The sequence below is a fragment of the Papio anubis genome, chromosome 16 (assembly GCF_008728515.1).
Source record: "Papio anubis isolate 15944 chromosome 16, Panubis1.0, whole genome shotgun sequence".
Taxonomy (NCBI): domain Eukaryota; kingdom Metazoa; phylum Chordata; class Mammalia; order Primates; family Cercopithecidae; genus Papio; species Papio anubis.
The window spans coordinates 8,316,511-8,328,916 of NC_044991.1; the positions used below are offsets into that span (position 1 = coordinate 8,316,511).

The window sequence follows — 12,406 nt, forward strand, 5'->3', positions numbered from 1 at the left end:
GATAGGGGTGCAGTGGGGGACAGGGGGTGGGTTCCCAGGAAGGGAAAGAGCCCGGCAGGTTACCAGGAATTTAACATGGAAGCAGAGGCTGTGTCATTCATACTGCCAAGCACAGTGCTGGGTATAGCATGCTCAAGCATGTTCATTGAAATGACACTTTTTTTTTTTTGAGACAGAGTTTCGCTCTTGTCGCCCAGGCTGGAGTGCCAGTGGCATGATCTCAGGTCACTACAACCTCTGCCTCCTGGGTTCAAATGATTCTCCTGCCCCAGCCTCTTGAGTAGCTGAGATTACAGGCGCCCACCAGCATGCTCAGTCAATTTTTGTATTTTTTAGTAGAGATGGGGTTTCACCATGTTGGCCAGGCTGGTCTCGAACTCCTGACCTCAGGTTATCCACCCACTTCAGCTTCCCAAAGTGCTGGGATTACAGGCATGAGCCACCGTGCCCTGCTGAAATAACACTTTTTTTTTTTTTTTTTTGAGATGGAGTCTCCCTCTCTCGCCCAGGCTGGAGTTCAGTGGCGCCATCTCGGCTCACTGCAAGCTCCGCCTCCCAGGTTCACGCCATTCTCCTGCCTCAGCCTCCCGAGTAGCTGGGACTACAGGCGCCCACCAACATGCCCGGCTAATTTTTGTATTTTTAGTAGAGATTTTTTTTTTTTTCTGTCACCCAGGCTGGAGTGCAAGTGGTACAATCATAACACTGCAGCCTCCAACTCCTGAGTTCAAGTGATCCTCCCACCTCAGCCTGCCAAGTAGCTGGGACTACAGGTGCACACCACCATGCCCAGAAAACTTTTCAATTTTTTTTTTGTAGAGACGGGGTTTCGCCACGTTGCCCAGGCTGGTCTCGAACCCCTGGGCGCAAGCGCTCCTCCCACCCTGGCCTCCCCAAGTGCTGGGATTATAGGCGTGAGCCACAGGGCCTGGCAGTAACAATCCATCTTCTAACCTATCTTGTGCTCTAACACAACACTCTTGATAAACGGGAAACTGAGCTCTGACACTGCACAGGGCATCGCTGTGTAGAGGATCTGAGATCCAGCGATGTAAGCATGTCCCAGCATCAGTTCAGCCATTCATTCCCAGGTGACCGAATTTCTCTGCGCCTCGGTTTCCTCATCCTTGGGAGAGAATAGTAATATCATCTCGTAGGGATGGGAGAGAATAGTAATATCATCTCGTAGGGATGTTGCCAACATTAAAGATAGCTCTAAACACCTGTATGCATGTTTTCCACTAATTCATTCAACTAACGCGTTTTGAGCGCGTACTGTATGCCAGGCCCTGGGGAGACAGTGGTGAGCAGCACGAACCCCATGTCCCTATCTCCAGGTACTGTTTGGTAGAGCAGGACAAGGAAATGCAGGTAGCGTTATGATAGGGAGCACGGAAGCAGAGAGGAAAAGGCCGCAGAGTTCAGAAAGGTCCGAAAGAGCAGCGGTCGCCGCCAGAGCGAAAAGGCAAAGAATGAAATCCACAAACCCCCATCCCCACGGCCTTAGCCTCTTCTTTGTCTCAGCCAATCAGACGTCAGTATTGCTGGCCGACCGACCAATCAAGAGCTGGAACAGGAGCCCTAGTCTCAGGCCCGATTTCCCGGGGGAGGGCGGCCGGAACCGGCGCGCCCCGCCCCTGCCCCGACCACGCCCCGCCCTCCACGCCCCAGACCACGCCCCGCCGCGGCCAGCGTCGCCCGCCTAGAGCCCGGTGGCCAGCGGCCGGCCGCGGGGCCGTTTTGTCCTGAGGGCCAGAGAAAGGGAGAAGGGGGTGGGGGGACAGCCACGTGGCCGCAGGAGGATTTACAACATTTTCTTTCGCCATCGACGATATCGCAAAATGTGTGAGAGTGGCGGCGGCGCAGCCCGGACCGGAGCGTGAGGGCGCGGGCCAGGTAAGCAGCCCCGGCAGTTTCGCCGCGGACGGGACCCGGGGGCGACCGCGGGCACCGGCCACGCGCAGCGGCTCCGCGGGATCTCGGCCGGGTCCGCGCTCTGAAGGGTCTCGAGAGCCATGGGTGGTGCAGGTGGGGCCCTCGAGCCGAAGCATCTCCGGTGACCCGGGGTTGCCGAGGAGGTGTAGACCAGCACAAGTGGTCCGGCGGGGGCGCCTCCGAATCCGGGGGTGGTCAAGACGGATCCCCAAGGCTGAGGTCGGCAGTCCCGGGGACTCGCAGCTGCTGAGCCTGTGGAGACGCGGACCCGTGACCGAGGCACCCTCCAGCAACCCAGGGGCAGGTGAGACCGTGTAGACGTGCGCTTGCGGTTGAACCGCGAGCAGGTGTAGACGCGGGCGGGTTCTGGACGCGGAAAGTTTGCCAGAGCGCGCTGAGCGGGCTGGCTGGGAGGACGGGTCTGGGCGTAGGCGGAGCCGCGCCTCCGAGGGGCGAGGCTCACATCTGGGGCGGGGACGGGACCCACCTGTGGGGTCTCAGTCGCCCCCCCCCCAGGGCAGAAGCTCCTTGGGCGAACTCCAAACTCCAGCCTCAGCGGCTGGAATTCGGGTGCCCCCTTCCTCGGGAGCTGCAGAAGCTGCAGCTGAGGCGGGAGAGGGATTTGGGGCGACAGAGCGAGACCAGAGGGGGCTTATTCTGAGTCTTCTAGACGGGATTACCAAGCGCTCACTCCCCCGGGGAAGCCTGAGGAGTCTCCACCTCACTTGTGAGGAAGCTGAGGGGCGGAGAGGCCAATTTGGCACCCGTCCCACGCTGGTAATAAGACCAGGGGACTCCAACCCCATTTGTCCTGGCTCCTCTTCTCCTTCCACCTCCGCCTCAGTGAGGAGAAAGGGTGCTAGCCATGGGGGTAGTGCAGGTGAGACCTGGGGCTGGGATTCAGGGAAGCCCTGGATTGAGACCCTTGGATCTGCTGGGGGCGAATCCCACTGCCTCTCTGTGGCTCCAGGTGACCCCGCAGCACTGGGTGAGAGAATGAACGCAGGAGGGAAGCTGGTGGCAGAGAGTACTGGGCAGAGGGTGCTAGTGCCCACCTGCTTTGTGCCCAGGGGTGCTGTGCCTAGAGCGCTTCGGGTGGGGCAGAGTATTTATGCCACACTCTCTCCTCTAGGGGAAAGAAGACAGCCTACCACAGAATCTGCCACAGGACAAGGGCAGAAGGTTTTCCCTTGGCTGGAGGAGAGACCCGCATTTCTAGGGAGGTTCTTGGGGAGGCTCAGCTTCATCTCCCATCACCTTCTGTCCCTTTGCCCCCGTTCCTACTCCCACATCCTCCTGTCCTGGGATTTCTCCCACTACGGGGCCTTTTGCACATGTCGTTTATTCTTTTGATCAACATATAGTCACAAATAGGCAGTGTAGACCACCACAGGTGGTCTGGCACACCTAAGTGCCGGCCACGCGCAATTCAGCAGTGACTAAGACAGGCCTGGCCTCTGCCCTCATAGGGCTTCCAGACAAAGGCAGGGACATAGATGAACAACAGAAAGTCAAGAAGGGGACCAGGGTATGGGGAGGGGAGGTGACCTTAGGAGGATATCAGAGAGGGACTCTGCAAGGATGACAGTGAGTCAGAACAATTAATACTCCTCATCCTTTGGGCCCCAGCACCAATGTCACCTCCTCCTGGAAGCCTTCCCTGACCTCCCTGACTTGATGATTCCACCATGATGGACTCTCATAGCATGGGACCACCCCCTCCATGGACACTTTTATGCCATTGATTGGTCAATGTTTAGCTCCCTCTATTGATTGTAAGTGCCATGAAGGCAGGACCCAAATCTCTTCTGGGTGGATGGTAGGCAGAGCGAATAAAAGATGGGTAGGATTTCCCCAGAAAAACAGGAGCGGCTCAGCCAGGTCAGGCATCCAGATGGCAGAAACTTTTCTTTCCTCTTCCCTGGCCCAAGTCCTGGGCTCCACACCCCATTTGCCGTTCACAGAAACAAAGTAAAAGAAACCAGCAGGCCTTGTGAAGGGAGAGGCCTGGCACAGCCTGGCCACTGCAGTGCCAAGGCTGGCCAGCTGCAAGGAGAGTGGACCTGCCAGGGGAGGCCCAGGGCAGGCTCTAGTCCTGTTCCCTGAGCTCAGACTGGCCTGTCTCCTCTTTCTTCTGTCCCATCTCTTGGAGACTTGTCTCCTTCAAGTGCTGCTCTGGGAGAAGGTGGTGGCCGACGGGGCCCCCAGAGTAGCTGGGATATAGGACCACAGTGACTGCCCGGCCTCCCCCATCCTGGTGGGCAGGGCCCTGGGCAGCACCGCTCTGACCCAGAGTCAGGTCTCCGAGCCAGCAATTGCTGCTCAGTTGACCCACAGCTCATTGAAACTCACTTGGAAATTAGGAACCTGGCTCAGGGGGACTGATTCTTTTTTTTTTTTTTTCTTTTGCATGGTTTCTATACACAGTGAATCCTCCCTCCCCTGGCTCCATCGGACCCGTGTGCCTGGCACCTTTCCTGGGGCAGATGAAGCCCTTGCAGATGCCTAACAAAGCTTTTCTTCAGTCTCGCACACCCCCCACTGCCCCACTTCAGGAGCTTCGAGTGGCCGCCACGCACAGCTAGAGAGACAGTCAACTTGCTTTATTCAGGCTCTGGCGAGGACAGAATAAGAGCAGCCTCCCCACCCACCCACCTGGCCAGCAAGCCTGCTGCCTGGAATGGCTGTAAAAAATTAATTTACAATGATTGACTCCCTTTTGTTCTGTGGGGATCTGCATTTTAAATATGTATTTAGATCAGATTCACAATTCACAGTTAAACCTCAACTGCCTCCCCCAACCCAGCAGAAAGAGTACAGGATTCAGAATCAGGTGAACAGAAGGTCAGGCCGAGTTCTGCTAATGATGAGCTGTGTGGCCTTGGGCAAATTACTTAAGCTCTCTGCACCTCCACTGGCTTCTTTGAAAACTGAGGTTAAGGATAATCCCTCCCTCACAGAGTGCTGCGAGGATTAAATTAGATAAATTCAGGAAGACCTGTGCAGTGCCAGACCTGTGTTTTCTTTTCCCTGTACTGGCTGTCCTCCTAATTAGCCTGGTGACCCTGGGCAGGCCACTCAGCCACCCCTGGCCTCAATGTCCTCATCTGTAAAGGCTGGGGGTGGGGATTGTGGTAGGAGATGAAGGCACAAATACCGCCCCCCAGCCCCTTCCACACCCCCACCTCCTCCTGCCCTCTCCCCACCAGAGACGATACTGTCCCCCGCCTCAACCACTTCTTGTTATCTGAGCTCTGGGTTTTAATTGGCGATGGCCCCTCCCCAGCTGCCTCTCCTCGCAGCTCCCTGTGAAGTCTCAGGCTTGCAGCCCTGAGGGGCCTGCAGTTCCTGGCTCATTTTCAGGGGCAATTAGCTGTGATGTCACAAGCCTAGGTGGTGGCCTCCGTGGGGCAGATGCTTAGCCAGGCCACCAGGAGGCCAGGACCCTGCTCCATCTGTGACCTGCGGGGCTCCCCCAGGCTCCAGGGGTCCCCATTGCCAGTCGCAGGGAGGCAGGGCTCCCAGGCAAAGCCATTTCCATTTCTGCACTTGATGGCTCCTTGAAGCCCAGTCTGCGTGTAAATGAGTTCTACCCTGTGCTTTTGTTGGCAACTGTCGGCTCCCTGGAAGCAAGGGGCTTTGTCAGGAAGAACAAAGCTGTGTGGTGTTTTTCTGATTTGGGGGGAAGCATTCTCTTGGGGGAGAGCTCAGCGCTTCTCAGTGTCGGTCTCCAGCCCTGATTCTCAGACTTGGTGGTTTTGTTTTGGGTTTTTAAGTCCTATGGCTTAAGAGTCACATATGTTTGTGTGTGTGTTGGCTGAGGGTTTTTTTTTTTTTCTTTTTTTCCTCCTTTTTGGCTTACATAGCGTTCCAGAGACTGAACTTCTCAAATCACTGCTTCAACAGCTTTTAAAATCTGGACCTAGTTACTCCTGTCATCCATGTGTAAAGATTTAGAAAAAAATCCCAAACCCAAGGGTGGGCAGCCGCGAGGATGTACAGCTCCTGGCACTGTGCGCTCACCGGAGACCTGAGGTCAAAGCCCAAAACGCTGAGCACCTCCTGGGAGGTGGGAGCACGGTCTGCTCAGTGCCAGACATCTGGATATTGAGAAAACATCTGGGTAGCTGGGGTTTTCAGGTTTCTGCCTGACATTTAATATCACAAACATTGAGCCTGCTCCTGTCCCCCGCCAGCCACGCGGCTTCTCCTCCCAAACACTCCCAGCCTCTTCCCCTGCCTTCCTGATGGGTAAGAAACATCCATTCTTTCCAATTCCCCAGCGTTTTCCCCCTACCGGAAATCTGATGGGCTTATGACATCATGGCTGGCTGCTGAGCGATGAAGTGGATGCCACAAAGAAATCCGACATATCAGATAGATTCTGAAACCGGTTTCCCTCCAGCTGTAGTAACAGGCGTGAAGTCAGGAGAATTTGAGCTTTGTTTAAAAAAAAAAAAAAAAAACCATAACAAAGTCTTGCCCTGTATTAAATGCAATTTTCTTAAAAACAAGCAAACCTTTTGGACATCATTTTATTTTAATAGAAATGCTGAGTTTTATGAAACTAAAGTGGCTAATAAATCAGACCTGAAGCTTTGTGTGAGCATTCCGTTTCTGTTGAGTGTTTGTGTCCTTATTCACTAATAAAAGAGGAGCTAGGAATGGTTTATCTCTCTTCATTATTCAAATGAGATAGCTTTTTTATTTTTTTAGGCCAATAAAATTCACAGGGTAAATTGCTGGTTTATGTTTTTCCAGGAATCCATTTTTATGAAGCGACCCTGGACCTCACCGGTCTGCAGACACTATATTCCCCTTGGCTGGTTTTCCTGGCTGTGAAGCCCTTAAGAGAATGCAGTAAAGGTTTTCAGTCTCCTAGCTGGGCTCAGGGGATGACCGGCTGTCAGCAGGGCGGGACCAGGACTGGTGGGCCAGGCACTTCTTGGGATGAGAAACCTCTTTGAAAGGAGAGAGTCAAGAGAGGAACAGAAGTAAAGGGACCTGGGGGCCAGGCGCGGTGGCTCATGCCTATAATCCCAGCAATTTGGGAGGCCAAGGAGGGCAGATCACTTGAGGTCAGGAGTCCAAGACCAGCCTGGCCGACACGGCAAAACCCCATCTCTACTAAAAATACAAAAAATTAGCCAGGAGTGGTGGTGCACGCCTGTAACCCCAGCTACTTGGAAGGCTGGGATAGGAGAATTGCTTGAACACGGGAGGCGGAGGTTCCAGTGAGCTGAGATCATGTCACTGCACTCCAGCCTGGGTGACAGAGGGAGACTCCATCTCAGAAAAAAAAAGAAGAAGAAGAAGAAGTAAGGGGACCTGGGACATGAAGCTTAGGGGCCTGGGAGGGGGAATACATTTTCTTCCTCCTCAAAAGACAGCGAGGACCTCAGAAATAACTCCAGGCTGAGGGGACCTCATTATTCACCTCTGAAATAGGCTCGGGTGCAAGATTTCACGTGTCGTGCCTGCCACGCACCCAGCACAGGGATGTCCCAGACCTGGGCTGAGGTCCCAGCTGTTCCAGAGGCAAGCTTCGGGGCCCTGGGCAAGTCACACCACCTTTCATCTTCTTTCCCTGGAAGTGGGCACAATGGCCCCCACCCTGCCTGTTGGGAGAACAGTAGTGCTGGATGTGTCACACCATGCCCGGCTCTGAGGGCATCTCAAAGGGCTCCGAGGCCATTCTCATAGCTGGGAGAGGCCAGTGTGGACTCTGGAGTTGAATCCCCAGCCTGGGCTTGACTCCTGGCTCTGTCACCTGCTATCTGCAAGACAACATTGATCTGTGTGACATTCACTGTGCCTTGGTGTCCTCACTTGTCAAACAATAATAATAATAGGACCGGCCTCATACGTGAGACTGCTGTGAGGATGAGTGGCCTCAGAAGACCTGGACTCACCAAGCATTAGCTTCATGAGTGTGTCCTGGGCCCGGGAGGCAGGTTGCTGGCTAGGACCCCCTGGCCTAGGATGGGAGGGGGTGTACCAAGCCGAGCACAGGCAGAGGCTAATCAAGGACTGACAGGAACATCTACTCCTCTCTCTGCAGAACTTTCCATGACTCCAGTCGCCCAAAGGGAATAAAGTCCTCTCATTTTCTGGGCCCCCGGCTCCTGTCCCTGAGGCCTCATGTGCTGCTCCCCTCTGCCGGTGATCTGTCCATCCTCCCAGGCAGCTTTGGATGCAACGTTAACAGGCAGTTGACGTTTATGGGGCGCCTGCCATCGTGTTGCTCGGCGCAGTTTCCGTGGATTAATTCATTTGATCCCCACACAAACCCATGAAGGGGGATAGTTAGCATTCCTGTCAGCAATGGAGACCTCAGAGGTTAAGTGTCTTGCTCACAGTCCCAGAGCCCAGATTGAAACCAGGGTTGGGCTCCTGCACCGTCCACTTAACCTCGGCTCCGCTGGGCCTTCTTCCTCCACTTTCTCGCCTTCCCAAAACACCCATCTCCATCTGCCAAGATTTCCACCACCTCGCCCAAGAGGTCTTCCCAGCTCCCCCTCCACAGTGCCACCCAAGAAATGCTGGTGGTGCCCCACGTGCCCCTCAGGGTGTGGCTCTCTATGATTGGCCCAGGCCCCTTGTATGCCTCTCCCGGAGGCTGGGAGCTGGGCTGTGGCCTGTAATGTGTCCCCTGCAGGCCCAATGAGCAGACATTTACTGAGGACCTACTGTGTGCAGGACATGGGGACTCACACAGCAGGTGCCCACACCAGCCTGGATTTCTCTCCCAAAACCTAGACCTGTCCAGCCAACAGCTTGTGCCACTTCTTCATGTGGATGGCCAGTGGGCAGCTCCGCCTCAGCCAGTCACAAATCTCTCACCTCCATTTGCCCTTCACTTGCTCAGGCCAAAAACCTTGGGATTATTCCTGACCCTTAACTCCTCCTCTGTCTCTATCTCAGCAATCCACCCTTCCTTCCATCTCCACTGCACCACCGGCACTGCCTGTCTGGATGGCACAGCAGCCTCCTCGTGGGTCTCCCTGCCTCCTCTAACCTCTGGAATTCATTCTTCACATAGTAGCAGAGTGGTCCTGTTAGAACTTCAGTCAGCTCTTGCTCACCGCTGCCCAGAGCTCTGCAATGACTCTCAGGCATTCAGGGTCAGGGAGGGTGCTGTCAGTGGCCCCAGCTTGTTCCCTGTCAGACCTTGGCTCCTGCCCCCCAACTCCCTCATGGATCTTGCTATTCCTGCAACATGCCGTGTGCAGTCCTGCCCCAGGGCCTTTGCATGTGCTGCTCCCTCTCCCCAGTATACTCTTTCCTCTGATATTTCCATCACTCCCCCGTTCGCTTCCTCCAGTGCTCTGATCAAATGTTACCTGTGTGGCTGGCATCGCGGCTCATACCTGTAATCCCAGCATTTTGGGAGATGCAGGCGGGAGGATCACTTGAGCCCAGAAGTTTGAGACCAGCCTGAGCAACATGGCGAGACCCCTTCTCTACAAAAAATAAAAATCAGCTGGGCATGGTGGTGTGCACTTATAGACCCAGCTACTCTGGAGGCTGAGGTAGGAGGATCGCTTGAGCCCCAGAGATAGAGGCTGAAGTGAGCTACGATGGTGCCACTGCTCTCCAGCCTAGGTGACAGAGCAATACCCTGTCTCTCTTTTTTTTTTTTTTTTTTTTTTTTTTTGCAGAATCTCACTCTGTTACCCAGGCTGGAGTGCAGTGGTGAGATCTCAGCTCACTGCAGCCTCCGCCTCCCGGATTCAAGTAATTCTCATGCCTCAGCCTCCTGAGAAGCTGGGATTACAGGCACCTGCCACCATGCCCAGCTAATTTTTGTATTTTTTAGTAGAAACAGGGTTTCACCATGACCTCAGGTGATCCTGAGGTGACTCCTGACCTCAAGTGATCCGCCTGCCTCAGCCTCCCAAAGTGCCGGGATTACAGGTGTGAGCCACTGTAGCTGGCCCTTCCCCCACTCTTTGCTCTCTATAGCATCTATGCCACTGGCCCTTGGCTAGAACATGTGCATACTTGTCACTAGAATGTCACCTGAGTCAGAGCAGGGCCCTGCCTGTTTTCCCACTGCTGTATCCCAGGTCCCCCACACAGGGCAGCTGCTCAATAAACATTTGCTGAATGAAAGGATAGCTGGATGGGTGCCGTGCAGGGACAGCCAGTATCGAATACCTGGTCTGCACCAGGTTCTGTGTTGGGTGCTGAGGCGACATGTGTAAACAAGTCCCCTGAGAGCCCTCATCTGGGGAAGGAGAGAGACACTGAGCTAGAAATCACAAAGCGGGTGGAGTGGGGCGGCCTCCGGGAGTGGGCTCCGAAGAGGAGGTGGTCTAGCCGAACAGAGGGAGCTCCCCCAAGGAGGGGCATCCCCAGGTGAGCTGAAAGGTGAAGAGGAATTGGATGAGGAGGCGGGTCAGGGGGACAATGTGTTCAGGGCCTAAGGACAGGGCTGGAAGGATGGCAAGAGTAGGGGACTTAAAGTTCAGTAAGATCCAGCTGGGCAGAGAGAGGGCACTGTAACCCCAGATTGGGATTATGGAGTGGGCGAAGGCCCCGAGGTGGGTCTGTGCTGGGCATGTGTGTGGGGATGGATTGGGGGAAGGACTTAAGTGCCAGGAGGAGCAGCAGAGGCTTGGAGTGGAATCTCAGCTCTCATCCTCCAGCCACGTGATCCAGCATACATCGCTCCCTCTCTCTGGGCCTCAGTTGCCCCATCAGTGGACTCCTGATCACGTACATGCTTCCCCGCTGCAGTGCCCTGCCTCACAAAGAGGGAGAGACGTAAGCCTGGAAGGCCCCAGGGGAGAGAGAAGTCTGCCAGGAACAGCATGGTGAGCAGGCGGAACAGAATGTGCCAAGACGTGGGGCCCTTCTCCTGAGCTACGTTTCTCTAGTCCCTCCCTCAGTGCAGAGAGGCAGGGAGGACCGTGATGGGGTGACCTGGCTGTCCCCAGCGGGGCCCAGGCCTGGGGCGTGCTTGGCTCTGCACTTGAGGGGCCGCTCCGCTTTGGGCCTCACACACTGTTGAACACCACAGCCCCGGGAGACAGGGCCTTCCTCCAAGCTGCAGACGCCAGGCTGAGAGCAGCGAGGTAACCAACAGCTACACCAAATATGTGGCTGGTAAATGGCAGACAAAGGACTTGAACCCAGCCCTGCCTGGCCCCACTTCCTGCTGTCCTTTAGCAAGACTGAGCCACATCCTCTGGGAGGGCCAGGTCTGGGAAGAGGCAGTAGAGTGCAGGTGAAATGCCCACTCACCATGGGCTCATGAGCCGTGGTCCCCACTCCGTCCCTCCCCTCGACTGCCCTGATCACGGCCACTTCCTCCTTTGGGGAAGGTAAGTTGGGTCCCTGGAAGGCCCTCTGAGCCTCTCCTCTTGGCTGCAGCTTCTCTGAGGACTCGGGATGCTCCTAGAATAGTCCAGGTTTATTAATGCCCTAAAGCCTCACAACCATCCCTTGTGGCAGGGGCTGTTGTAACCCTGATTTACAGCTGGGGGAACTAAGGCTCAGAGAGGAGCTACCCAGGGGAGGCATAGTGGCTTATTGGGGTGTCCTGCTGTGCACAAGCTCTGAAGGCTGTTTTGGGGACAGAGTGCTCAGCCCTACAGTGGGAGTTTCAAGAGGCCAATTTCAGTCTCCACTGAGAAGAGTTTTCTTTCACGCATGCCCAAAGGTGGGGTCTTGGCAGGAGTGAGCTTCCCATTACTAGAATTCAAACAACCTCTGCATGTGGCACGAGGGGAGATTAAGGTCAGAGGTGCTGTTGGATTAAGGAGTCCAAGTATCTTTGACCTCTCCAAGCCTCAGTTTCTTTATCTGTGAAATGGGGATTTATTTTTTATTTTTTAATTTTATTTTTTTATTTTTTAATTTTTTTATTTTATTTTTTTTTTTTTGAGACGGAGTCTCGCTCTGTCACCCAGGCTGGAGTGCAGTGGCCGGATCTCAGCTCACTGCAAGCTCCGCCTCCCGGGTTCACGCCATTCTCCGGCCTCAGCCTCCCGAGTAGCTGGGACTACAGGCGCCCGCCACCTCGCCCGGCTAGTTTTTTGTATTTCTTAATAGAGACGGGGTTTCACCGTGTTAGCCAGGATGGTCTCGATCTCCTGACCTCGTGATCCGCCCGTCTCGGCCTCCCAAAGTGCTGGGATTACAGGCTTGAGCCACCGCGCCCGGCCTATTTTTTAATTTTAATTTTAACTTTTTTTAAACGGAGTCTCACTCTGTTCCCCAGGCTGGGGTGCAGTGGTGTGATCTTAGCTCACTGCAACGTCCAGTGATTCTCCTGCCTCAGTCTCCCAAATAGCTGGGATTACAGGCACCCGCCACCACACCTACCTAATGTTGTTGTTGTTGTTGTTTTGTATTTTTTTTTTTTTTTTTTTTGAGACGGAGTCTCGCTCTGTCGCCCAGGCTGCAGTGCAGTGGCTCTGTCTCGGCTTACTGTAAGCTCCACCTCCCAGGTTCATGCCATTCT

General features: G+C 54.7%; 1 protein-coding gene across 1 annotated transcript; it reads left to right on the forward strand.

Annotated features, from left to right (window-relative positions):
• The first annotated feature begins 1,057 nt into the window (after nucleotides 1–1,057).
• LOC110740583 (collagen alpha-2(IX) chain-like) lies at nucleotides 1,058–6,532 on the forward strand. The gene is made up of 3 exons (XM_031656122.1): nucleotides 1,058–1,091; nucleotides 1,799–2,239; nucleotides 4,363–6,532. Exons 1-3 carry the CDS (start codon nucleotides 1,058–1,060, stop codon nucleotides 4,518–4,520), a joined length of 633 nt encoding a protein of 210 aa, XP_031511982.1. The 3' UTR covers nucleotides 4,521–6,532.
• Nucleotides 6,533–12,406: the final 5,874 nt, after the last annotated feature.